The sequence below is a fragment of the Sebastes fasciatus genome, chromosome 6 (assembly GCF_043250625.1).
Source record: "Sebastes fasciatus isolate fSebFas1 chromosome 6, fSebFas1.pri, whole genome shotgun sequence".
Lineage (NCBI taxonomy): Eukaryota > Metazoa > Chordata > Actinopteri > Perciformes > Sebastidae > Sebastes > Sebastes fasciatus.
This window is the reverse complement of record NC_133800.1, coordinates 22,344,099-22,372,000: the sequence shown is the minus strand read 5'-3', so window position 1 is coordinate 22,372,000 and position 27,902 is coordinate 22,344,099. Positions and strand designations below refer to the sequence as shown.

Below are 27,902 nucleotides of genomic sequence, written 5' to 3'. Positions count from 1 at the left end.
TAAGTCTCAATGTTTATTGAATCTATGCTTGTTAAAAAAAATCCTTTGATATGACAATATATGTCAAAATTTAGCAGGTAAGACAATAAAAAAATTAAAATTGGCTCTAAATAAAATTGGCTTGAAATGGTCTCTCTATAGTTGGTAGTGGGTGCTAATTCAAGGACTGACCACTGAGCTAAGGGAGTGCAGAATATGTGGCTGTGGTAGCACAAGGGAAAAGTGGTATTATGTTGTATGAAGCAGTGTAGTGTCCCACTGCATTTTCTTTCCTGTTAGCCTTTTTATGTTTAGTTGTATTTTGGCTTTTAAAAGTGAACTGACCTAACTGTCCTTTATAAATCTCAAATGCTTTGCCTGACCGCCTCTGTGTCTGAATCACCAGGGCAATGAACTCAAGAAAGGAGAGATACACGGGACAACGCTCACTGGTAAGAATGGTTTTCCAATTGACCATTCATTATATCTTGGTTTACTTTAATTACAAAAGTTTATCTTACTCATTTATGTTGTGTAAGCATTTGTGCATATGTGTAACATTTAAGTGGCTCCTTCATGACCCCTTGCCTCTGGGTAATTTTAGTATCTGCCATTGTTTTGCAGCAGACATTAGACAACAGCAACAGTAGGTTTAAAAGTCAGATGTTAACCCTGAGAGAGTGTTGTGTTGTGGTAGTTGGGTGTGTTTACTGTCCTGCAGTGTTTGTGTAGATTAAAGAGGATTCATCCAAAGGAAAAATGTAGCCCACTTATTACCCACAACCCAGAGTTACTGAAGAATGTTAGGAATTAAGGGTTAAAAGTATTATGGATTTACAGCTGACATTGTTTTATTGTAATCTAGAAAAATAATCCAGATGCATGAAGAGGATGAATGAATGGAAAGAACTGGGATTTCAAAGATTTAGCCCAAATTTTCAGTTGTGTCATTGTGATAATCGTATATTGCTACGTAATGTCACCAATCTCAGCTCTCCTGATTCTGATTCTTTGTTTTTCCACGCAGACTATCATCCTCCAACCCCGCCACCGAAATCTGGTTTTCACCGCTACCAGTTCATGTTGTTTGAGCAGCCTCCAGATGCACCGGTGTCACTCACCGAGCAGGAGAAGACGTCCCGCGGTAATGACTCTCGCTCACCAGCACTTTGAGCTCAATGCACTGTTGGCCACTGCAGTATCATCGATCATATACCAACACTGATCAACACAACTGCCAACTGTTAGTTGTTGAATCAGCAATAGAAAGATTGCACCAAGGCATTAAAAACTCAAGGCCCAAACATTTCCTCTCAAATAAGGATCTCGGCTACTGCAGGTATTTTCGTTAGCAGATTATTCTATTTCCTGTTCTACAGTAGCAAGATTTTTACAACATTAGATTGATTTAGGTATTGCCTCATTTGTTTGAGTGGGCTTAATCCTTTATTTAGGGTGAAATGTTTCCATATTAGGTTTCAACAAATGAGACCGAAGCTGCTATTATTAGCGGTTTGATTTATTATATAATGTCCCAAAACACTTCAGTCAGACAGCATCCAACCACCTTTAAGCCCAGGTGTTGGTCTGTGGCTGTGTTTTCTCAGGACACGTCATTACGCGGAATTCACAAACAATTATGAGTATTTAATCAAAGCGTTTGGAGTTGCTTTAGAAAGATGATTTTTCTCCAAGTGCTTGAACTTAACAAGGGAAATGTTAATGAGGTTAGTGAGTAAGTCTGCTGCAGTTTTAATGCCTGCGGGGTCAAGAAGACAAGTATGCTTGGCTCCCACGCACACCTGCACGAGTCCGCCTGACCACGTCTTGTTAGCTGAGTCGGTACACATGAACTGTGTACATTAACTTATAACCTTATCAGATCATTTCTTAGTTTGTCTCTCACTCAAAAGACAACAGTGTTTGTCTTGCAGAAAGCAGAGGTATTGTTTTGTTTATACTTTCTGACTTTTCCTCCCCCTGAAGAAAAAGTCTCTCGGAGGTGGGCAACTGCACTTGGATGTACGGCACGGCACCTCACAGGAGGCGTGCCCGTCTGTCTGTTCTACTCGGGTCACAGCCAGTGATTTGAGGGGAGATCAGGGCGGTGTGAGACTTCAAGTGCTGCGGCCGTGAATGAGCGGAGCTGCCAGTCTCTGCTGTTTGAAGTTTTGACAGCTATGTCAGCAAACAATCCAGGCATATTAGCCTGAGGTCTGTTTGATGTTGAAACCTCTGGAAAAAGAAATGTCAAAAGAGATGTACTTTGGATTATCCAAAACTCACATTTGGGGAGGCATTGTTATAGTATTCACTGTGTCAGAACTAGTTAAGGTGAAGAAATAGTAGCATGAATAATAGCCTGCTATTTAGAATATTTTAATATATTTTTTTGTGCAAAACAAACTGGAGCATACTCATTTTCTGCTGCCGGCTCCAATGCAGTAGTTGCCCCCACATTATGAAGCGATTGAACTGAGTGGATCCACCCATCCTTAATCTACTGGATGAGTTTAACTCGCCGCTGTTGCACTTCCTCTCTCCTGCAAACTGTTCTCTCTATTCAAGGGGAAATGAAATTAAGAAATTCCCTCTTGGATAATCAAATGTCTCATTTGATGGGTCAATTCTGGAGAGGATAACTGCCCTTGTAAACAGGGTCATAATGGAAATAGATGCTGCGTGACGTTAAGAATGAAAGCCTAGTCATGGTTTGTGAATAGAAAAATATTCAATGTTACTGTTATTATTGGTTCGGTTGAATTCAGTGGTGTACCTGCTGTATTATTGTTGGCCTCCACTTGGCTACGAGCACGGTATTCCCGCACAGACAAGAGGAACGGAGGGAATCCCATGTCTCCCCACCTCCTCCGTTAAGTATGTTCACTTATTAGCGTCTGTCCTCCCTCCATGTGGTATGACACAGAGAGCATTTTTCATAGCCCATGACATTAATTGATGTGATTTGCGAAGGGAGAGCATTTAGTCGTGGGTGGGAGACTCCTAATGATCGCTTTCCACTTCCAGTAGCGCAGTCATTGACTCAATTGTATCGCAAATTTGTTTTTTTCTTTTCATCTCTGACCATCACTTAAGTAGTAAAGGGGGTGAACAATGAGAGGTGGAGCAGGGCTGTTGTGCGGATCCGTGGGAGTCCGATGTGCCTCCTGTGATAAGGTTATGAATGTGGGTCAGTGAACTGATGGAGACAGCTGGTTCATTACACAAGGAACTACAGGGGGGCTGCGCTCTTGGCACCGGGCACAGGGGCGTGATCGTAGGGAATCCCCTTCGCTCTGGCTCAGGAAGGCTGTCCCTGACTGGAGGCTGCCCCTGTGCCAGGGTGGGGGGCAGGCGTGGGCACACAGGCCCTCGTGATACTTGTCAGCCACTTGGCAAAGCCCTCAATATGTCCTGCTACTGTTTAGTGCCGCCGAGTCAGTTTGTCAAGGGAAACAGTGTTAGCGTTTCCCGGGTAGGGAAGCTGAGGCCTTGAGAGAGGCCATCTAGTGTTGTTTCAGCCTACACAGTAGTTTGCACAATCACTGTTCACACATCCAGCCCTCTGCCTCCAGAATGGGACCTCAACTGTAGATTGATCATAAACAAAAACTGTGACGATCACAAGAAGAACAGCGTCAGAATTATTGGCTGAAAATTAAAAATTTATCAGTTCTCGTCTTTTTTTCTTCCATTTTTTTCGTAGCAAATTACAAGGCAGCGGACGTGCACGATGATGTGTATGTTGTGTGAATGAACGGATCACAGTGGAGTTAGCTGCTGGATGGTGCACGTTGCTCATCTTGCCTCCCAGAGCCCCTACTGCCAGCTCAGCACACTCCACAGTAATTGAAGCCATTTGCAATGTTGCAGTGTGGTAATGGGCAGATCCATGTCTACCACCCACCCACAGCCTCTACCATTAATCAGAGCTGCGTGGAGTCAAGAGAGCCAGGATTTGGTTGCTACAGCAGGCCTGAGTTTCCGCCAGGAGTCGGCTGCCTTAAAGGAACACTTTGACGTTTTGAATTTTGGCTCGTTGTATTTTTTTTTTTTTTTTTTTTAACAGATGCTTGTCGGGTTCGAGGTAAAAGTTTCTTGATTTTTTTCCCCAACTCCATAAATAGCTTTGTAGTATTGTTATTCACCGCTGAAATGAATAATCAAAGTAGAGCTCAATCAATTAATCAATTAGTCGATCCACAGGAAAATAACCGATTGATCATTTACATGAATTAATTTACAAAAGTGCCAAATATTCAGCTCAAGTCCTTTGAGAAGCTAGATTTGCTGCTTTTCTTTGTCATATGGGATGGAGAATGTTGTTTGGTTTTGGATAAAACATGGAATTCGATGATGTTACCTCAGACTGTGGGAAAATGTGATGGGCATTTTCACTATTTTCTCACAACTAATATAGACTAAAATAACCATTAGCTGTAGCAAGAGCTGAAACGATTAGTTGATTAATCAATTAGTTGCTCAACAGAAAACTAATCAGCAACTATTCTGATAATTGATTGTTTGGGTTATTTCATAATTTATTCATTTATTTATTTCCTGCAATGTGACAGGTGATGAAAACTAACCAAATACAATACAACATGCAATATATCCTTTTAAGATTGAATTTGCAGTCCCAAGGCAAGGTGACAGTATTTGGTAACGATGTAGGCTGCTTTATAGACGGCAGGCTGTGAGCTGAGATCGGCGGCCAAACGGTGTTGACAACATTCCTCGACCCAGGTCCCTCCACAGCAGTCATCTGCCCCGCTGGCGCTAAAGCATCTCTGAGCGAGACGCGTCTCTCTGTAGCTGACCCTTGACCTCTGACGTACACAACGAACTTCCCCCCTCATGATATGAGGATACCATTATTATGACTATGACTGTTATGTGATAAAGCTCAGTAAAGCTCTTCCCCTGATATGGCTCCTCTTACTCTACTGCGCTGAACAGGATCACTTGGTTTTGAGTATTTTTCGAGACACTATAAGAGGTTTAACAGGGACACCGCCCACACCACTAAATGTAGCAGTTCTGTGTCACCTCACAGCAGTCCTGATCTTCCTGCCATACCCAGACGGAGAAGCAAGGTGGAAACAAAAGGGGAGGCAGGAAGACTTTAACATCGCCCTCAGGTCCCACACTATCTGTCCTTTCCATGAGCAGGCAGATGGGAGAGGCAGAAACACGTCTCCGCACTACAAACAGACAGACACCAGCCTATTTTAAGGTCACTTGTAAGTCTAGGCATTTGCAGGGTACCAGCCAGCGCGATAGCGCCAGATATTGTGAATTTGCCTCACTTTGGACTGCGCCCAATGATTGCACAGCTTTAGACAGGATTATGTGTGTAAAGCCTTACAAGCAGTGCCTGGTTTCGACTCTCCGTCTGATCGTTAGTCTACAATAAAATGATCTTCAGTGTGACATTCTCCGTTAGAGGAAATGATGCTTAAAACTACCACAAGGCAGGTTTTTCCTGTGAAAAGGGAAAGAGAAAGTTTGACTATTAAGGCATGACTATCATGAGAATCTGCCACATGACTCAGGGACTAGATCCCTCTATTCAGTTTGTTGCCTCACCCCTCAGCTTTCCCTAAAGGTGCTACCTCTACGGGGAGAGGGACCTTGTTCTGGACATGCCGGGGAGTTTGGGGATCTGCAGAGGCGGTGCATTATCTCCCACTGGAGCACAGGCCAGAGGGGCCACGGGGGCTATGCCCTATCATACAGGCAGGTCACTTAACTCCATTGCCCTCGCTTGATTATTGGAGCCCTTTCTGCAGGCAATCCTCATTCACAGAGGGGACCTGGCAGGATTCAGGTACTCATCTGCTCATCTCCCAGTTATTATTCATCATCTTCCCCAGCTGAGCTCAGACCCTGACCCGACCTCATGGCAAACCCGGACACACCGAGGTGTCAGTCTCATAAGCTAAACATGTAGCGAGGATCAAGAAGGGTGCATGAGCCCAAAAATAGTTGAGTAATAATTTGGTAATACTGCCTTTTTATGTTTAAAACTAGGTAAATAGAAGTTAAATACAATAATATATTCTGAAAATAGCCAGAAAAATCACAGCCTTGAATAAGACGTTTTGTCTGAAATGTAAATGAATCCTTCTGATTTGTTTCTGCATCGATGCGAGGTGAGTGCACTTGATGTGCGCGGTGGAGGCAAAGTGTATTTCTTCTCCCAGATCTCCTCCGCGATGCTGCAGGATACAAAACGTGGCTCCCTGATGGCGAAAACAGCCACGGCGAAGGCCTGTAAAGCAGCTGCAGTGAAAGGTGAAAAGCAGTAACGTTTCTATCCAGGCAGAGTCAGACTCAACCCCCCCCGACTGTGAGACTCATTCTCTCTACAGATTTGGATCATTTCAGTAGCTGGCTTTCTTTTCAAAAGATTAACTTTCCTACGCTATTCTTGAGCAGCTGTTAATGTAATTACTCCACATACGGAAATACCAGAATGTCAGCGATTCCCTGGATTGCGGAGCACGGCGTCGTCGTATGTACACTCGAACATGTGAAGACACAGACAGACAGACAGACACTCGCTCTCTCTAGAATCTGTTGAAGTTTGCAAGTTTTAAGCACGCAGGGTTTTGTTGCCTTGGAATCATAATTGTGAATTTGTCTTTTTTTTTTTTTTGTAAAGGGAGGGGAAGCTGCAGGGAATCAGCGGTTGTCAAAATCTAAGAAGTGATATTGTCATACCAGCCGGATGGCCGTCTGGTGTTTGTTTAAAAGGGGAGGGAAGAAAAAAAACAGTCCAGGCGATTGAATCATATCTTCTTGCCAATACGTCCTTGCGTTCCCACCTCCATCATTACAGCAACATGTTTTATTTTCAGCAGTGCTGTTCTCAGTGACTCACGTCCCAGAGCCATGTGCTGCTCAGTTAGGCCTCAGATCCCTGAAACATGGGCCGAGCGGTCATGAGAAACACTCGTGTAATGCACCAGAGATTGCACTCAGGACTCTACTAAATTTATTTAGGATAACAAAAACATGTTGTCTAATAAACTTGTGAGGTTAAACTGCTCAGTTATTTCTGATCTATCGGCAAAACAGTGACAGAAAACAAACATGGATTTTAAGTACATTTCCCCTGTAATACTAATACATTTCTTTGTTGATGCTCCTACAGGTAAATGGGATCTCCAGGCCTTCATTGCCAGGTTTGATCTGGGAGAGCCTGTGGCCACTCTGCAGTTTCTCACCCAAAACTACAAAGACTAAGATGCTCAGATGCCTGAAAGAAGAATCTGTCAGTACAAATACTATAAAATAAGATGTTTCCCCACTTTCCCTGAATTAAACAGCATCATTTCTTCAAAGCTCACAACAGGTCAGCCCTCTTTGCCTCTATCTTATCATTGAGTTAGAAAAGAGATTTCCTCTTTGTGTTGCACCAGCTGCTAGGTTTTTGATGTTGCCTTGTATCTCTGTCACGTGGTCTAGAGCGCAGGATTTGGGAGATAGATTTTAACCTCACTGGGGATTTCTTATTAGTTTCCGAACGCCGTCGACAAGAGAAGGAAGACGGCCTGATATCACAACTCGTTGTGGAAAGAGTTTATTCTAATTCAAGCGCGGAAACACGTCAGGGCCAAAAAAAGGAAGTGGGAGGTGAAACCGAGACCGCAACACAGCCGGATGCCGCAGTGGAACTTGAACCAAAATACTCCACAGAGTGACAGGACAAGGGTGGGGGAGGGGCTATAGGGCCTGCGGTGTGTCGGGTGAAGGGAACTTGCCTGTTTGTGTCATTGTTTATGATATTTCCATTGACCACTCTCACCTCAGTTGGAAACATCGTGGTGCTTTCAGGTTCCTTGATTGATTCTTTTCAAAGTAAAAGCAGCTCTAACGGGTTGACGTGTCCTTGACTGTAACTTTGGGATGATGAACCCATTTTGAACTTTGCTCAGTTGCATAAGAGGCCTACCTGGCAGGTCTGTAGAGGATGGTGCAGATAAACTTTTCAACCCTTTTCACGAGGAGATACTTTCCAGACTTCTTTGTAGAGGGTGGGTCAGAGTACCCCCCATGAGGAATATTGGTTTCTAACCAGCAACTCTCCTCTGGGAGGGGTTTGTATCAATACCCCAGATGTCTGGAAAAGGCTGGATTTACATGAGGGACTTTGATGTTCTGATGATCAATCTTTAGTTGGTGGTTTCATTGACCCTAATTTGGTGTCTCATCAGTGGGCTAGGCAGGAGTAGGTAATGGAGGTTTTTTGATCCTTTGGTGGTTAAGCCAGCCTTGGTAAACCCCTATGTGCCCTCCCGATGAACTCTGGGAGATCATTGATCAAATTGTCCTGCGTCCGCTTTGTTTGCTTCCCCCGACTTAGCAGTCAAAGCAGCCGCGGCCGCAAACAAAACAACCAAAACAATGCACATAAGCACAGTTAGACAGACAGTCCATTGCTTTTGAACAAATGTTAAGTATCCGTCAGTTGGAATATCGCTCTTGACCTTGATTTACCCGTCTTATTTGACTTATGAAATCACATTTTTTAACAATTGGCAAGTGGAGTATAATTCCACACTCATTGTGAGGCATGCCAAGTGGGAGAGCATTCTTCCAAAAACCACCTACTTGAATCCATCAGTACACCATTGAAATGCCAAGATTTGTACTTCCAAATACACTGCAGTTTTTTTTTCTCTCCTTTATATCTGGAAGATATCCTGCCAAAACAGCTGGGTTTTGCCACTCAGCTTCCTTGAATGTGTTTATTTTTACTCCAAATGTCAGGAGAGTTGAAATATTCTGATTAAGGAAAACTGACAGCTGTAGTTCAACGGTGCTCACTATATTGCCTTTCTTCTCACTTCCCTTGATGATATGGCAAAGGCATTTAATATTTCTCTTAATTTATTCAAACTTACATTAATTAAAGGGAATCTGTATAATCAATTCAATTGCCTAACCGGCACTAAGTGATCTAATATGCATGATGACTTGAGTCTCCATTCTTGTTTTCTCGCTGCTCCTGCTGCAGAAGAAGTGCAGAAGATTTATTTCACTGGAGACTTCCTGCAGTTCATCTCTTGTTGTGAGCAGTGGCGAAATGGATATTTGAGTGTGACATCTGTTCAATGCATGTCAACTGTGTGGTCTGCTGACCACTCTGCACATGTATTTTCTGTGTTTGACCCCAACAGACTGATGTTGTTCTGCAAATCTGACTGCAGAGATTCAGTGCTGTTTAGTCCACCTGGAGATTTGATTCTGAAGTAAATTCACTTGAATATCCTTATTTTTCGGCTCTATGTCTCCACCAACATCATTCACCAACAAGGAACGCAGAATTTTAAAATGCACCTTTTGACCTTTAAACATTTTTGCTAAGGTATCTGCGTTGGCCTTGCAACCTAAATGCACGTTTTGATCTCTCCTATTGACTGTGAAAAATAAAACTTAGCTTACTGATGTTCAATTTGGACCATTGCAACACAGAGGACTTAATAGGAAAGTGAATAAACATACCTTTTACGATGAGGAAAATGCAACAAAAAGGGTCTGCACATTTTAATGATCTGCTCTACAGAAATGTGTAACCATTACACCTCTTTTAGTCAAGCATGTGAAAAGTGTGAATGTTTAGACTTTTAACTTCATTTAGATCAGAGATTCTCCACTGTATGAATTCAAAATTGGATGCTGGTCATCGTAAAAGTCATAGTTAGGAAATATGAGGTCTATTGGGAGATTATTTGCTTATTAGAGCATCGTTACCAGCAGATTTGTCAGCCTAATAAATGGAAACTATTTCTCATGTCATGCCGTCAGTATTACAGTATACACGATCATAATAACAATAGAGGCTTGTGCTTTAAAAAGTAATGTAATTGCAGTTACTGTTGGTATAATTGGGAAAATTTGTATCTTTCCAGATCTGTAACTAACAGCAAGGAGCAACAGTTGTAGTCCTCTCCTTGAAGCCTGGAAAAAAACAAAACTAATTTGCCTATATATCCACAGTGCCCGGGCAGTTTTCCACTGGGCTTTAAAATGAGCCGGTGCTTCCATGGAATCCCCGTATGCAAAGGAGCTGGGACACCACAGTCAAAGAGATCTAACGCCGCAAGCCGACAACAAACTGCCCCATGTGACCCAGCGGCAGGTAGGTGTTCCAGCTGAGCTGGCCAACTTTCCAACCACAAGTCGCATAAACGCTTCCCCACGACGAGACCCATTGTAGTACAGTGACCTGACCTGAGGGGATTCTCTCATTGGTTTGCATCCATAAACGTGACAGTTGACGAAGTCTTTTCCACGGATTTCCGACTGCATTGATCGACCTGTTTGACTTCATGGGCTGGACAAAATAACAGGAACAACAGACAATACAACACAATCTGATGCAATAACCCTGCTATAAATACTTCCTTATGTAAGCTTATAAAAGTCTTTATGATTAAGCCATTGCATTGTTCTGCATTACATTATACTGTCCTTATAAAAAGTTATTTTTATAAAACGTTCACTTTATCCTGACAGTAGTGCATGAGACAGGTAATCTGAAAAAAAAATGATGTGCCTCTGTGTCCTCTGGTGTCCTCCGGTGCTCCTAATGGCATCTGTAAGATTTCACAGACCGGAGGAAAACAACCAGTCAGAGCTGATCTGGAGTCTGCCGTTCAGCTTCTATCTATGACAGACACGAGTCAGTCAATCACGATCTTCGACCAAACGGTCAAACTAGGCAGCACAGGTCAAATATTAATTAATTAATAATTAATTAATTAATTAAAATATATTACTGTAATGCCTATTTCACGTGTCAAATGTTTTCAGAAACATCTTGTAATGTACTGTTAAGCTGTAAAATGCGAAAGTTTGTGACCTGGCGGAGCACAGCCAATAGAAATGCTCTCTCTCTCTGAAATGACCTGTGATTGGTCAAGGCCTTCCGTCACGGCTACATTTTTTAAAACCTGAAAACAGAGCCATGAGGAGGTGCAGAAGTCTAGTTTTCTCTCAGAACACTTGAATTACAAAATGCTGAAAGGTTATTATGGAATTTCTGCCCAATGATGCCAAAAAATGACTGTCTACTGAAGCTTTAATCTTTCAATGGTATACAAATAAGGACTTAATTAACATGTTGACACATTCACTCTCCAGAGATGTTGTTGTTAAAGTCAATTCAGAAGGAATTTCACCATTTAACATTGTAATAATCATTCTTCAGCTATGTGAACAGCTCCAACACGAGACATGTTGCTATTTTAACTTGTGGTGCCTTTTGACCTGGATCGATGTGCAAAAAGTGATACAGAGACGCAGTTTAGGGAGTGAGTCAGTATGAGGCTGATGATTAAGTCGACATAAAAAAAATCTATCTTTGGGTCGGACACAAGAGTGTTGGATTTTGAATCAAGTCCATCAGGATCATTGTTTTCTATATTTATGATTCAAGGCACAAGACTGTGAACAAGACCTCCCACCCCTCTAGAGAGAGGACCCTGCTCTGCCCGCTGGTATGACTGCTACTCACACAGACACATGGATGGAGGACTTGCCTGTGGTAATGAGACGCACAAGATCACTCTGGCTGCTCTGTTTGTGTAAGCCCCCTAAACACAGAGCATGATTCAGACTAATTCTCCCACACACTCTGTTTACACTTCTGGTTCATTGAGGTACTATATTAATTTCTCAGGTCTGAATATTCAGGCAGTGACATTTCATTGAATATTTTTTCTGTGATTTTTTTTGCAAAAGGGCCTGTGTGTTTTTATATTGTTATAGCTACAGCAGGAAATATAAAGTTCAGCAAATCCTCATTATTAGGAGTGCAGAAGCTGATGATTGTGATAGTGATATGAAAGCTGTGTATGACCCCATAAGGCTTTATTTAGCTGCCTGTGTCACAATCATAAAGGGGATATTTTTATAACATTATAAGACTTTTTCACAAGTTGGCAAATTGGTGAAAAAGCGAACCATGACGCCTCGTCCACTGTCATCTCTGTGGCTTCCGATCACTTTTCCACTTCTACTTCACCCGGAACTCACATGTCCAAATACAGACACGAAGGGGGCGTGGCCGGACACTGCCTTATTTGGAGTTTCCACTTGTAAGCGGTCACTTGGTTCTCCAAGTCAAAGCAAGCCTGTGGATTTACAACGCTGCTTGCAATATTTACAAGCGATTAACTCAAGTCAATTACTGTCTTTGTATAAGTGTGAGCAGCATGAAAAATGGGAGTTTGAACCAGTGTTCTGCAATACAGCGTGTGTGCACGTTCACCAAGAGCTAAATCCAACTATCCAGAGTTTTTTTTTTTTCAAGTTATTTGGATAAAAAAAAAATAGTTTGAATATAAATAGTTTACAATATAAAAAAACAAACTTGTGACATAAGGACACTCTCTCTCTCTCTCTCTCTCTCTCTCTCTCTCTCTCTTACAAACACAGCTGCGTAAAAAGCCCACAGTGTGCCATGGACATCATCATCATAACGCCTGACAATAATAAAGATTCAAGATTCAAGATTCAAGAGTTTTATTTGCCATTTGCACCTAATATAAGTACATTGGAATTCTGAGTAGTTTACACCGAGTCAGCTTTAAGAAAAGAAAAAAGGTAGAAAAAGGCACAAGGTAATTACAGTAACAAAATAAAGTAGCACATTCGACTCAAACACAATAAATAAATAAATTATTAAAATGTAAAACAGTGTAGTCAATAAATAAACTAAACTATACCTTCTGCATAGGAACAATACACCCTTAGAATACAAATATACAGTATATATATATATGCTCCATGACCATGTTAAAAGAACTTTCAAAAATATTTTAAAAAGATAACACGCTTGTAATGTTTTCCACAAGGACGGGAACAGAGGAGAGAACACACATCCCGAAGAAGGACTGGAGATTCAGTAAACTTTGTAGCTCTATCTCTCTCTATCTATCTATCGGAGCCTTTTTGCCTCCACTGTAGTTTCCACCGACTGACGCGCGGAGAGCCTGGGCTCAGGAGCGCTCTGTCCATATATGGTCATCTACGTCACGCGAATGTTCCATCCCCCTATTTAACACGGTGCAGACTGGAGTCCCCTTATCCAGCTCCAATAGAGCAAGTAGAGCCGCTCTTGTGCAACCAACACCACCACCACCTCCTCCATTTGATTCACAGACTTCAAATTCCCCCTCACAACAAGCAGCTTCCACAGTGATCAGATTAATAACAACAGTAAGCCTGTGAGCACACAGGAGGAGATACTCCGGATACTTTGGATACAGCAGCAGCAACAGGATCCATCCTTGCTCCTCTCTCCTCTTCTTTTTTTTTTTTCTTCAACACCTGTGTTTTCCACTTTGAGAACACCCGCTGTGTTGGATACCTTTTTCTAAATGTCGGACTGAATATAAGTGCTATGACAGGGAAACTAGCGGAGAAGCTCCCTCTTACCATGAGCAGTTTAATAAACACCATCCCTGACAGTCTCTACCCAGAAGAGGACATCCCGACGTCTATGAATATTTTCACCAGTACGGAATCTATTAACCACTATTCACAGATGAACACAGGTAAGATTTTTTTATCTACTTTTTTCTTCTTCTTATGTGTGTGTTGTTTTTAAAGTGGTTCAAACTGAGATGTAGAGCGTAAAAAGGCAACAGTTGTCTTTTGGCGCTCGGAGCACCTGTTTGCGCGCTGGCTGCTGTTGCGCACAAAGACACGCTCCTGTACTGGATACACTTTTTTCGGGGTCAGGTGTAACACAGTATCAGAATGAGATACACCTTTAAAATAACTCACTTTCAGCCGTTTCCATGTGTTGTTTTTTTTTTTGTTTCTTTTTCATTTTTCTTCCTTGTCCGTATATATAGCCGAAATGTGATTCCAAAACGCAACGTGAAAAAGGCACCTGTACTCATCACAACTTTTTTTTTTTTTTTTAAATATCATCTGTTAAGATATTATATTTCAGCAAATCTCCCATATTTATATTGATTTTAATTCCCAAAAGCTGAGGCGTGTTATGAAATGTCTTATGTCTTATGAACGGCTGTGGTGGAAAAAGGCTGTTTCACGCAAAGTCCATCCCAAACTGAAATCTGCAGGTTATTATGTCTAATTCATGTGGTCAAACTACACATTTATTAATATAACATCCACGCGCAAAGATGTGTCAACTACTTTACACAATGACTTTCATTCACAACTCTATTAAGATGTCACAGATTTGGATTTTAGTAGGCGTGTGTGGCTGCTTTTCCCAAAAATATATATATGATACCATCTTTAAACTCAGGGCCCCTGAACCATCTTATAGACCCTAAATGCCGAGGCCGGAGATATTGATTGATTTATTGCTTATAGTCCAGATTACGTATATATTTGTGATTAATTCAGACGCCTACATAAAGAGGACTTGTTGGTTGAGCTCAGTGTTTGGCATTAAATCAATCACTAATTGTCCAGGCTCACCTTCTGAGGTGATGGGTCAATGCTGCACCAAATCTACTCTAAATCTTTAGTTTCCTGGCTGTGGCGAAGCTCTCCATGTGATGCTCTGACCGCAATTTACATTTCCCCTGTTTGTTCTTGAATCCGTTTTAATGCTCAAGTTTTTTTTTAAATAAAAAAAAAACAACAGCTTGAATTTAACCCAAAATATATTCCCCTTATATACCTGAGAAGTGTGCGTTATTTAATTATCAGCGCCAAGTTTTATAAATAGCATCATTTTTTAAATAAGTAAATTAAATATAAGCAACATATGACATTTCTTTATAAACACGGCAACAAAATGTATTTTATGTGACAGGAGATATTTAAACAAATGGGATGAAGCTGAATAGGAAAAAAAAAAGATGTTGCAGTACAGGTGTGTGTTGCTGTTTTATATTATGTCTGATCATGGTGAAATTCACATTATAAACTAATATATGTAATTTTAGTATGTATGCTATTTTTGGGGCAAATAACAGTAATATATTTTGAAAGTAGCATGCTGTAATTTTACAGGTGGAGCAGGTGTGTGCTTTGCTCTTCAACGCTGACCTCTAAGAAAAGAGGGATGACTTTATGTTATGCCTCTCATTCTGTTTAAATATCCCATCAAATGACCTCCAAAAGACTCAAGATTTATAGAGTAAAATACAATAATATCAACTCAGGCTTTCTTTCTAAATGTCATAACACCCAAAAAAAAATATGCCACAAGTGTCATTGTTCTTACCTTGTGTGTCACAAAGCTATTGTGCATTATACGTAATTTAGCTTTTGTTTGTTTCATTATGATTTTTGCCTTTAGCCAAATTCCAGCAGGCTGTAATTACTGCGAGTGAATATTTAAGCACTCCTGTGTATGATTTCCTGCAAATGGAAAAGAGACGTCTATTTTAACTTCTCTTTAAGAAAGAATTCTTTTCAAATGTCTCACATTAAGCCCTCGGAGCACGATCAGCACATAAATGTGTCCCCATTAAGCACATCTGCATGTGATGGTTTTTATGGCGTCTTTGGAATAAGTTAAATGTGTGTGTCTGTGCGTATTCAGTGTGTGAAGTGTGAGATTCTGTACAATTAAAATATCAAGGAAATTTGTGAAAATGTTCTTAAGCTCGCTAATGCAGAGATTGGATTGGAAACACTTAAACATTTTTTACCCCCGTTAATGTGCAGATGTTCTGTGCTGCAAATGTGTTTTGAATCCTTGAGCGTGATAGATGTGGCGTCTGCCTGCCTATAATCCTCCCTGCTGTAAAGAAATCAGATCTTGCCATTCAGTTTGGCTGTCCTCCTGAGGGACACAATGACTGGATCAAAGGGGGTGTTTAGGTCTTGATTTATGAGAGCTTGTGGGATCTGAGAGAGAGAGAGACACCACTGTCTCACATGCAGCAGTCACTCACTTAACTTACAGGTCTGACAGCGCTCACATTTCTTTATGAACTGTAGTGGACTTCTTTTATTTTTGATCTCCCGTTGGCACACTATTGCAGAGATATGCAGAAAAGCTGAATTTTGGACAAACCGAGGACTGACACTTCAAGATCATATAGCTTGACAAAGTGAATTTTCTTGACTTTTTTTTTTTCACAATTTGTGCCACATTATCACTTTTACTGGCTTTTTGTTCCCAACTGATTTGTGCAACATTGTGTGGATGAGTTGTTCATGATATCTGTTTTTTTTGTTTGCTTTTATCTAGATAATATAATGGATCTGGGCATGGGAAGCGAGAAATCAACTGCAGAGATTCAGTATGGATCCAGCTTCCAGTCCAATCGCAGCGGGCAGACTGTCACCTATCTGGGGAAGTTTGCCTTTGACACTCCTCCGTCAGGTGGCATCGGTGGCTCCGGCTGGTGCTCTGATAACAATATCATCAGCCTCGTCAGTGCGGGGATCCTGGGCGTCTCTCCATCGCCCGGCACGGTAACGACGCAGACATCGTCCTCCGCAGCCAGCATGGGTGGGCAGACGTCAGATATGGAGCAGGTGTACGGTCCACCACTGCCTGCCTATTCCACCTGCAGTGACCTGTACCAGGACCAGGTCTCCTTCCACCACAGCCCGGCCACCAGCACGGGTCTAGCCTACCCCGGCAATGACTATCACTCCACATCCAAAGCCTCCATGGATGGCAGCCTTTTCTCCATGATCCCTGACTACAACCTTTTCCACCATCAGGGGGAGGTTGGCGTGATGGAGCACAAGCCCTTCCAGAGCATGGACCCCATCCGAGTCAACCCTCCACCCATCACGCCCCTGGAGACCATCAGGGCGTTCAAAGACAAGCAGCAAATTCACCCAGGTTTCATCGGCGGGCAGCAGCACCCTCCTCAGCACCACCCACCGCCACAGACTCTCACCCTCAAACCCATCCGACCTCGGAAGTACCCCAACCGTCCCAGCAAAACCCCCGTCCACGAACGGCCGCACGCCTGTCCAGCAGAGAACTGCGACAGACGCTTCTCGCGCTCAGACGAGCTCACCCGTCACCTTCGCATCCACACAGGTCACAAACCTTTCCAGTGCCGAATATGCATGCGCTCCTTCAGCCGGAGTGACCACCTGACCACGCACATCCGCACGCACACGGGCGAGAAGCCCTTCTCCTGCGAGTTCTGTGGACGCAAGTTTGCCAGAAGTGACGAGCGAAAGAGACACGCAAAGGTGCACCTGAAACAGAAGGACAAGAAGCCAGCTGACAAGAGCAGTGGGGCAGCTGGGAGCCACAGCTCGCCACCTAGCTCCTGTGGGGGGCCAACAGTGGGGACGTCATGACCGTCACTACGTGCACTTGGACTGGACCCTCACCATGCCCCATAAAGAGACTTAAGAAGAAGGGATCAGGTCCACTATGAGCAAAATAGGTGACTCTTTTCCTCTCTTTTACGTCCCCTGCTCTTTTTTAGTTCCTTCTATTTTAAGATGGATGCCTTTAGTTTAAGTAAGAGGGGAAAGGCTGCTACATGTACGCCCTTCTCTTTCAAGTAACTCAGAGCCTCAGCTACTGTAACACAGCGCCAACACAAAGAAGGGCACCTTGGCACATTCTGTCCATAACGCCACTCTGTAGGTTTCTGGGGTGGACACACTTTTGTAAATTTTACTGAGAATTTCTAAATTGGAAGGAAGCCAGAATCCACCATAGGAGTCAAAAACAGACATAATTACAATGGTTAAAGGGGTGAGTTGTCTGGGATGTATGCATTAATATTATTAGGCTGTTTAAAAGTGCAATTGGTTATATTTGTGTACTGTCATGGATACCTTATTAGTGGCACTTGACTGTCTTTTTGTTGTTTTCGTTGAGGTGTCGTTTTTTTATTTTCTATTTGAATGTTGTTTTCTCAAAAGAATGTGCCAAATGTATTGTGGTGATACAGCCAACCTTGTTCTTATTATCGTGCCTGACATTTGCCAAACATAGCAGTGATATCAGCTTAGCACACATGTTGAGTCAAAGGAAGAAAGATCCGATTCAAACACCGCATCTCAGATTTTAGATTTATTTGGTGGAGATAATGACTGAATGGGTTCCACAAAGCAAACCGATCTTGTCTTGTCCTGTTACCTGTACTTATAAATCAAACATGCCTGCAGCAGTTAATGCCTTTGCCAACACTTATTTATTTGTAGTCACTGAGAGACACTGTGTATTTTTGTTGCCTTTTTTTTTTTTATATGGTGGCTATGTGTGGTGTTACCAGATATAATTTCTGATGCTTTTTTTGAAAAGCTCACCAACACTTCATTTTTTTTTTCAGTTTTCTTGAGTTCTGCAATTATATGCAATATATTCGTGACATATGCCAACAACCCGTAAATCAAATTAATTAAGAGCACAGTTACACAGGCTGAACTACTTGCAGTAGATAAATGACACTGGGTTGCAAACCAGCAGTTTATGAAAGCAAAGATGAATGAAGGATACACAGTGTAAAAAAAAAAACTTCTTGGTTTAAATCACCAAACGATTAGCAGCATATGGTGAGAGAAAAATTAAAAATGTCCAAATCTATGTTTACATCTTTTTCTATAATGCAGAGAGACTGAGACTGAGTTGTAAACTAAGGACTTGTTGTTTTTTGTACAGTATACAAACATGTATGCAGGTAGCTACAGTAGAAGTTTCACTTTTGTACTCAAAATGTCAAATGCATCATAACTCAGTATTAAATTGTGCATATAATGTGCATGCCTCCATGCACACTATGTAAATACAAAATGTCTGCATAAACAAGAACTTTCAATTGACTGAATACTTGTGCGGAATGTGTCTTAAAGCTTTTTAGTAATGTAGTTATAATACAGAATATTTTGTTGTCATAGGTCATTGCAAAAAATTTCGGAGCACTGTAACGGTGCCAAATATGGTGTATTATTATCTTCCATAAAAGAAAAAAAAAGAATAATAGCATTTGCACCATTTGTACGTTTTTAAAAGTGGTTTAAGGAAGCACTAATGTGTTCTCTGAAATAAACAGTGAGATTTTTTACATTTTGTTTATCTCCATTATAGCCGCAATCAGTTATTTCAATTAACACATCTTCCCCATTGCATAGAAAACACCGGTTGCTCTCGGATAGATAGGAGACTAAATGATTGCATCCTTTCTTAAACAATATTTTCACGTTCCTTATTGGTCTTTGTCCTTGATAGAAGGAAATAGTTCTTATATCGTTCAATGAAACATTTTGTGTAGGCTTCCATTAGCTTCTATGGGGTCTTAAAGGTGTATTATAACAGTATTGACAAATGCACAACAATGACCACATTTGATAAAACTTACTGATGCCAGCAAGACTGCAATATGGCCCTTTAGAGTGAAATCAGATGAGTAATAACCTTGTGCCAAGATCATTTCTGTTTTTACCCTTTAAGTTAATCACTCAAATACCAGATAAACTTCTCCTCCGCATCTACTTTTACCAACAATATTTCTGTTTATTGGCTGTGCTCTCTGATTATTAATGTATGCTGTATGCATGAGGCAGAGAAATTATAAAAACATTGTTATCAGTTTGGAAAAAAAAAACATATTGTACCAGTCTGTCGACACTGCAATCAGACTTAAAGAGAATATCGACTGACGAATGCAAAGGTTAAAAGAGAGGTTGAGAAAAACAGTGCCACAGAGAACACAGTGCATACAGAAATGAGCTTCCGAGGCCATGCTTTCCCTTTCCTGTAACAACCAGTTTTCACTGCTGAGCTTCCTGGCAAGTGTCCACTTATTTTCCAATTAATTTGGCCTCAGAGAGTCTTTTCTCAACTCATCTACGTGGTTAAATGAACAGACCTCCTTGCACTTTTTCAGATTGTTTAACACCCTGTGACATCAAACTGTAAATCAATAGTTTTGCATCATAAAAAAAAAATCCATTATTGCATGGATGGTCATCGACAAATGAAACTTTTCTGAACTTATCCCATTAAAATGCAACTGAACACACAGCTTAAAAACTTCTTACTGTACACATGTCTGATCCCAAAGCTCGATAATAACTAAGATTCAAACATTAGATTGGGATTTGCCAGGTTAAATCTCGCAATGAGAAACAGACTGTAACGTAAACATCATGTAGCAGACAGCCTCATGGAGTCAGCCGCACAAAAGAGTATATATAGTATACGAGGTGATAGGAAACACAAAATGTTTATCTAGAATAATTTCATGTTAGACACTGTTCATTATAGACTCTGGATCCTTTTTAATTTATTCGACCAAAAATTATGCTCTCGCGTGCTCTTGAATTGACACTTTGCTGGTGCATTTTTAATGATGATATATAGGATGTGGCCTCCTCTGAGAGAAAACTGTGTTTATGTTTGCTTTGTGTTGATGAACGATGCAGAGTAAGGCGGAGACTACACCAAACTATTCCCATGTCTAAATGAAGCCATGTAATTACGACTTTGCAAACTCAATATTTCATCGGTCATATCCTCGCACTGTGTGTTGTCACTTTTTTGTTTTGTGACACTTTTGTAATGGACAGATAGATTTTGTAAAATTTATATGATCCCCCTGCATCCCACTCCTTCGATATAGTCTGGTGGCTGAACAACAATACAAGCTGCACCGTGTTCTGCTGAACAATAATCCTTCTGTGTAACGTGTGAATGCTATAGATATATGTCAATGATTTGTTAAACAACCCCCTCTTAATAATGCTTCTCCAAGAATAATTTATATTATGTTTTTTTATGTTTTATTGTCCAGAAGTGGGCGGCTGAACGCTCTGAAATTGGAATTTGTCTCATCCTCGTTCTCTGCTCCATGTTGGATCTGAGCCAACATCAGCAGCCATCTTTGTGCCAAACTGGGTTGCAGGGTTGGCTGATCAAAAACAATATGAGATGAGAACTCCACAGGAGAAACAAATCCTAAATGTGACCTCAGTCTGCTTGCAGTTGAAGGCAGCCTTGTGCTAATGTTTGTGTTTAACTGTTTGATTTTAGTCTCCGTGAAGTTGGCCTTGGGCAGGGCAATAGGCTTGGGCTCACTCGTGACAATTAATAATTACAAGATTTGTTTTTTTTTTAATAAAAAAAAAACCCTCACGTTTGAAGAGATTTCAATAATGTGTAGATATTAGGCTACTCATGTCATCTTAATGGACTACAGGGTGGCTTCAGGGATTTTGTGGTCTTCGACGGTGACACCATGGTGTTCGGATGGAGTCGATACTCACTGTTTTCTGTTGTGTTGTGTTTCCTTTTCATTACAGTATATCCTCATGTTTGCATGTGCACGGAAATGCTACCCCCAGATGCTGTGGGTGGTGCTCATTTCTTTATTATGCATGAAAATAAGTCACATTTGGGTGAAATGGGATAACAACAATTCAAGACAGACAATTGAAAACACACACACTGGGATAACTGTTCTGTTGGCTTTTTTCTTTTTTCTTTCTTTCTTTTTTTTTTTTAAGAAAACAAGGGGTCTTGTTTAAAATGTTGTGGATGTCCTTTAGCCTATTTCATGTTTTTATTACCTTATAATAAGGTCATTTTATGATGAGCTGAATATTGAAATTAATTTTACTATATCCTTGTGATGGGGGGGAGATGTGCTCCCCATGTTTACTTGGCACTTCAGTTTGTTGTAATGCAATTGTTTTGTTATTTCTATGTAAGTACTTGAATAAAGAAAAATATCACTTGCCTTCTTGGATCCCTGCGTGCACACATACCCTACATCCCCCCCACACACACATACATGAATATTTCTACATTATAAACACACATTTTATAATAGTATGTGAACATTAGCTGTCTAGTCAAGTCAAGTCAAGTGAAATTTATTTCTATAGCATGTTTAAAACAACATGAGCTGACCAATAAAAAAATAATAAAAAACAGGTCAACAGAGCAGACAATAAAATCACACACATCCACAGACAGAGACCAAGATAAAAATCCATGAGTAAAAGACTGTTATAATGAAATACCATCTAAGAATACATTACTTAAGCAGCTGGTCGATAGTCCAGTGTTGGTCATGTATGGTTTTTTTCTTTTGTTCCTTTTCCCTGATGATGGGCCTTGAAGCTAAATGGTTGTGGAAGATTGTGTATGAATGTGAAATTTATATATGTTTGGAAAATTTGAATGTTATCAGTGTAACACAAATATGATGTTGTATATTGTATGTATGTGATAGATGTAATGTACTTGATTTCAGACCCCAGGAAGACTAGCTGGTGCCATTGGTATCAGCTAATGGGGATCCTTTTTAAATAAATAAATAAATAAGTAAATACCTAAATAAATGCTGGGGAAATAAATAAGGGGTGACACTTAAAGGGAAAATCATGCATAAATAAATAAATAAATACATACATTTAAAAATAAATATAAAATAAGTGTAAATGAATTAATAATAAATAAATGTAAAATAAATGAATAAATAAAAAAAATGCAAAAATAAATAAATAAAATTAAAATGAATAAAATAAATAAATAAATAGAAGAGTAAATAAATAAGGGAATGAATACAAAAATAAATAAACACGTACTCCATATATGAGCGTGGTATTGATCTTATCATCTAACTCTTGGCAAGAAAGCCAATGACTGTATTTTCCAAAAATGTATTCCTTTAAGTTGGGGCTTCCCAAGTTCATTCTCACCTCAACAAATAAACTAAGCAGACATTCAGTAAAAAGCTTACAAACAGGTGATTTCAAACCATCCCTCATTAATGTCTGAGCATTAGTCCAGCAAATCCATGAGTATAAGACAAGGTCAATTAGTAATCACAATTCAAGTACATTAAAAAAGCCAAAGAAAAGAGGTGGGTCTTGAGCTGTGCTTTGAAAGAGAGATTAGTCTAGTAGTGTATTATTATATGAAAACATAACATATATATTTGTTCCCCTTTAAAACTTCCTGAGAGGAAGTACGACCCCCGGCTAAGCCCCGGACTTCCGGTTTAAAGCTCCTCTGTTGACTGGTAGAAAAGGAGGAATGATGTCCTCGGGAAGATAATAACAAAACTACCCAATGAAACAGGAATAAAAGTTCACTCAAAATGAGCTGGTATGTATTTTGTCTACACCATTAAGTTAACGTATTATAATAACAGTATAACTTGAAAGAAATATAGTAAATAGGGAACTAAGACAGATGTTTTGTCGACCGGGCTCCGTCTACTTCCTGGTAGCAGAACAGTAGAATAGCTAAGTTAGTGCTAAGTTGAGTGTTAAAAACGAGTGAAACTTCACCGAGGGACAATAAAACAGGTCTTAATGTGGATATCAGTCTTGTTAAACAGCTGTGGTAACGATAGTTGTTGTAAATGGTGAACTTTCAGCAGTAATAAGTCGAGTGTTTAGCTAAGCTAAGCTAACTTGTACAATACAAAGTTATTTAATTTGAATTTATCCTAATCAATCAATCAATCAATCAATCAACATGTATTTGTATAGCCCTTTACAATAATCAAAAGGCACCCAAAGTGCTTTACATTAACATCAAGAAATAACAGGAATAAAAACACAACATATCATAAAATCATAATAATAATAATAAATATTATAGCTGCTTGTTTGTGCTGTTTAAATAAACATTGGTTGTGCCTTTTAGCATAACATGGAAACTTGAGCTAATTGTTAGGTCAATGGGGTCAATAGGGTCAACACTGAGGCCATTTAAAGGGATTTGAGCATTAGCCTAGTTGTTGGCGTTTTGACATGCAACATTGACAAGCACAACCATTGAGCATTTTGTTATTTGTTGTACTCGTGTGTGGACATATTAGTAATATGATGATGTTCTGTCGTTTACTATCTAGGGATGTCACGGTACCAGAAATCTTGTAGTCGATACCAATACCGGTGAATTTACACGATTCTCGATACCAATTCGATACCATGGTAAAAAAATAAATAAATAAATAAATCCCATGTAATTCAACACGCACTCCTTTATTAAAACATTTGAACATTACAGGTACATTACATTAAGTAATAAATAATAAATAACACTTGAACACTTGTAAGCGTATACTGCCCCCATTAGATCCGGAAGAATCGCATCTCCAGTACCTCCGCTCCGGTACCAAATGACCATTACAGGCATCGTTCAGTACCTTCTGTACCGAAGAAAACGAGTACCGTCACATTTTTAGAATTTTGGTACCGAGTTGGTACCGGAGTATCGGTTCTCGTGACATCCCTATTACCATCTAGGGATGTCACAGTACCAGAAATCTAGTAGTCGATACCAATACCAGTGAATTTACACGATTCTCAATACCAATTCGATACCACGGTAAAAAGAAAACAAAAAAAACAATAAATCCCATGTAATTCAACACGCACTCCTTTTTATTAAAACATTTGAACATTACAAAAAACTGATGCATGTAGCCTTTGCGTAATAAATAAAAAGAAACATCTATTAACATTGCAACACAGAACAGTGGCATGTAGCCTTCAAGTATTTAAAACAAACAATATTGTCTGGATGTCTGTCTTTGAGGTGCTTTGCTGAATTGGAAGTATTTCCTCCTTTGGAAAGAAAAGTACGACGGCACCGTCAATGCACACTGTTTTTTGTGAATCTATTATTACTCCTTGTAAATCCGCCTCGAACGCAAAGTACTTCCATACCCGACTCTTGCTATTTGTTTTCTCAATGAGTTGAGGCGGAGGTAGCGCTGCAGCAGCTGCCATCTTTCACGTCTCGTGTTGTTTTGGGAACATAGTATACACATTTATGTCTGCAGACTTTGTCTTTGGATTGTGTTTAATTGAAGCGTCTGTATCATTTGTCATTTTAGCCCCACAACTGAAGTCACTTTAATATTTTATAGCTGATGCAATTAGTCGATTAGTCGGTTGACAAGAAAATCATTCGGCAACTATTTTGGTGACCAATTATTCTATTGTTAATTATTTTTCAAGCAAAAATGCCAAACATTTTCTGATTCCAGCTTCCCAAATGTGAGAATTTGTTGCTTTTCTTTGTCTGATGTGATAGTGAAATGAATGTATTTGGGTTTTTGGGACTGTTTGTGTGACAAAACAATCAACTTCAAGATGTCACGTTTTTGTTGTGATGAGCAGTTTATACCCATTTATTTTCCATTAATTGAGGAGATAATTGCCAGATTAATCAATAATGAAAATAACCCCAATCAGCAAGGGATATGAAGTGATAACCATGTCATTGTTATTGTATTATATATAAATAGATGTGCTTTTAGACCAAATTGTGTCCCTTTTTAAAGGTTTGGAAGTTTTTAGGTGTTGTATTGCTTTGTAATTTTCTATGGAGCCACAGATGATTGTGTTACTAAGTTCAATGAATGAAGAGAGGTGGTGTGAACAACAGTTGGTTTCATGACAGTCTGAATGGATGATCTGCTCAGATATTAGCTGAGTCTGCATGTCTTGTCATCAGAGCTCTTCCATCCAGCTGGTGACGTCCCTGAGAAAGTAAACAACAGCAAACAAGGCTGTGCTATCATTTTCAGCCAAATGACAACAAGAAAAAAATATTCTTCTACATCAGAAAATGTATTGTGCATTTCTGATTATATTATCTATCAGATAAGTTAAGTTTATTTCAGTGATATCACCCAGATGATACACTATGTATCAATTGGCATTACAGACCAACATCAGCACTAGTTCATGACCCTACCCAAGTTCTCTCAGGAGACGAGGAAAAACGTCCCAAAACTTTTGCTTATGAGAAAAAGTTCACTCAAGGGTTGGTTCACTCAGCGGGTGTCTGAGAGTTTATTTACTCCACAGTGTATTCTCATTTTGGCTCTTTCTAGAAATAGCTATAGTCTGTAGCATTATGTACTCTGTTCAAGTTTTGTTCACAAGAAAATATAGGGGTGGACAACCATATACAGTATATATTGTATTTTATTGCCTTTGTGTTGTCTTGCCAAGTTTTGTTTTCTATTCCTGGGAAACGGTTCCCCATCAAGTTCAGCAAGATGTGTAGTCTTCTGTAAAGTCTGTCTATCCCTCTATTGTATGTATCACGTAGGGGATGGCATGTTACATTGTCTTTCATAGCCGGCTGTGTGTGGGGCCAAGGGTTTGCATATTGAGGGATTTTAGAAAATCAAATGGCTGTAAGTTTGAATAGATCAGATCTGTATCTCAACACTGACGAACTTTTGGTCAGTGTTTATTATGGCCGCCCCCTCTTTGTCAATTTAGTCAACTGATCAGTCGTTTTGGTCTTAGTTGGCAAGGACTGTCCCGAATACCATTATTTGGGCTTCGAAGCTTCGGTGAGAAATATTGGGAGGTATTCGAAGCTTTGCGGAACAGCGCAGCAGGCTGACATGTTCTTCTGTCTGTCTGTTTCCATTTCCGACGTTTCAGTGCCGCTGCCGCACTACTGTTACGCACCTCTTTCCACAACAAACAGCAATGTCCGTCTGAGAATAACTAATAATAATTCATGTTGAATATGAATGATGAATAGTGTCTTGGGATTATTCCTTATTTTATGGGATATTTGGGGATTTATACTTTATTATTACAGATTTATATATAAAAACTTTTAAAAACGTAGCATTCGAATAGACAACGGTCAAAGCTTCAACACATTTGGGTCAGTCCTATAATCGACTAAGATTTCTTTAGTCGATTAGTCATTTTTCATGCTTTTTCATAAGAAACTCATGAGTACATCTCTGGTAAACACAAAATTTTAAGTGGTGCTTTTATGCGATTCTTTGTGGAGAGACTCAGTTTCACAGATCTTAATATTAAATCAATTAATCAATTAGTCGACAAAATCGTAAGAGTGTTAGTCGACTAAGAATTTTTTCGGTCGAGGACAGCCCTAGTGTTTATAAGTTGGAACTTTTGGTTGTTTGACAAAAAAAATTAATCCATCGTCCTCACATTTTAGGCTTTCAGGCAATGCAGGCAATGAAGCTGGGCTGTTTCTTTTCTACAGTTTCCAAGAAGTCTGCAACCCATTAACCTCCACAATGGTTGAATTCTGGTCTTGTTCTTTTGGCAATGGATTCAGCTATAACTATTGTTTTTATAAGTATGGGAAGCTTTGTCATACCAGTCCTCAACTGTGTGCTGCTGTTAAGGAGGTTGAAAAGAGGTTTGAATTGATTCAGTGCTCGTTTCTCAGAAATCCGCAGTTCAAGAGGAAATGCAGTGAAACTTACAATTATTAGGCTTATAACGAACTCTTTCAGTACGTCTGTGACGTGTATGTACATTAGCTCACTTTATAAAATGTTACATATTCTTAGTGTCAGTAATCAAGGAAGCAAGATGGCGTCACGCAGTTCATTCAGACAGTCAATAGCTGGCAAGCGACGCTTCTGCCAGCACGCACCGCCAAACACAAGGTCAAGAGTGGGGTGCTCGACCAGTGAAAAGAGTCCTTTATGGGCTCTGCTGACTGGCGCATTCCAGTAGGGCTTGCACACTTGCCTCTATGACGTGAGGGGTTTGACTTTGGGGTCATCGTCAGAACAATTCCACTTCCCAACATCTTCAACTAGCCCTCTGTGCTCCGTGGAATATCCAAGGTCGAATGATGCACTGTCCCTTGTAATGGCATACACATTTTGAGTTTTAGTGAAAAGCCATCGGGTCTTCCAGTCGATGCATAATGTGTCCCGGATAGAGAAGACTGTCGTGTCTTTGTTCTTGCCTACGTGCTTACTTGATGGCAGTGACGTGTAGCCTATTACAGCAAAGATCAGATAACTCTCTAAATGCAATTTTACCGTCTTGCTGATGATGACAGCCAATGTGTAACAGAGCACTTTTTTGAATGCATCTGGGCCTGAAAATGGACCGAATATTACCAATAACTGCTCTTGTCACTGTGATTCTCCAAATCTTATCCCCAAAAACTATCCTATTTACATATCCCTTTTGGGTATTGGTTTGTATATTTACTTGTG

The 27,902-nt window shown here is 40.2% G+C and overlaps 3 protein-coding genes across 4 annotated transcripts in view; all 3 read left to right on the top strand.

The window, feature by feature from the left end:
- Positions 1-7,336, top strand: part of pebp4 (phosphatidylethanolamine binding protein 4) — a 52,871-nt gene extending 45,535 nt beyond the window's left edge. Inside the window, exons 5-7 of the mRNA XM_074638476.1 lie at positions 386-431; positions 1,007-1,123; positions 7,139-7,336. Of these exons, the coding sequence (XP_074494577.1) occupies positions 386-431; positions 1,007-1,123; positions 7,139-7,230 (255 nt within the window). The 3' untranslated portion in view covers positions 7,231-7,336. The remainder of the gene's footprint in view (positions 1-385; positions 432-1,006; positions 1,124-7,138) is intronic.
- Positions 7,337-12,978: 5,642 nt separating this feature from the next.
- Positions 12,979-21,022, top strand: egr3 (early growth response 3). Of its 2 annotated transcripts, none has more exons than XM_074638470.1 (2): positions 12,979-13,550; positions 16,184-21,022. In XM_074638470.1, exons 1-2 carry the CDS (start codon positions 13,397-13,399, stop codon positions 17,260-17,262), a joined length of 1,233 nt encoding a protein of 410 aa, XP_074494571.1. In that variant the 5' UTR covers positions 12,979-13,396; the 3' UTR covers positions 17,263-21,022. The 2 variants fall into 2 exon arrangements, with proteins under 2 accessions (XP_074494571.1, XP_074494572.1); XM_074638471.1 differs by lacking the exon at positions 12,979-13,550 and adding an exon at positions 15,841-16,043.
- A 1,867-nt stretch (positions 21,023-22,889) lies between these two features.
- The window catches only part of bin3 (bridging integrator 3), a 34,426-nt gene continuing 29,413 nt past the window's right edge, over positions 22,890-27,902 (top strand). The window contains exon 1 of the mRNA XM_074638469.1: positions 22,890-23,029. Within this exon, the coding sequence (XP_074494570.1) occupies positions 23,022-23,029 (8 nt within the window). The 5' untranslated portion in view covers positions 22,890-23,021. The remainder of the gene's footprint in view (positions 23,030-27,902) is intronic.

Excerpts from the sequence above, each read along its gene's own strand:
- egr3 (XM_074638470.1), top strand. The coding sequence starts at position 13,397 with ATGACAGGGAAACTAGCGGAGAAGCTCCCTCTTACCATGAGCAGTTTA. Across the intron at positions 13,551-16,183 it reads CTATTCACAGATGAACACAG|ATAATATAATGGATCTGGGC; the intron begins GTAAGATTTTTT and ends GCTTTTATCTAG.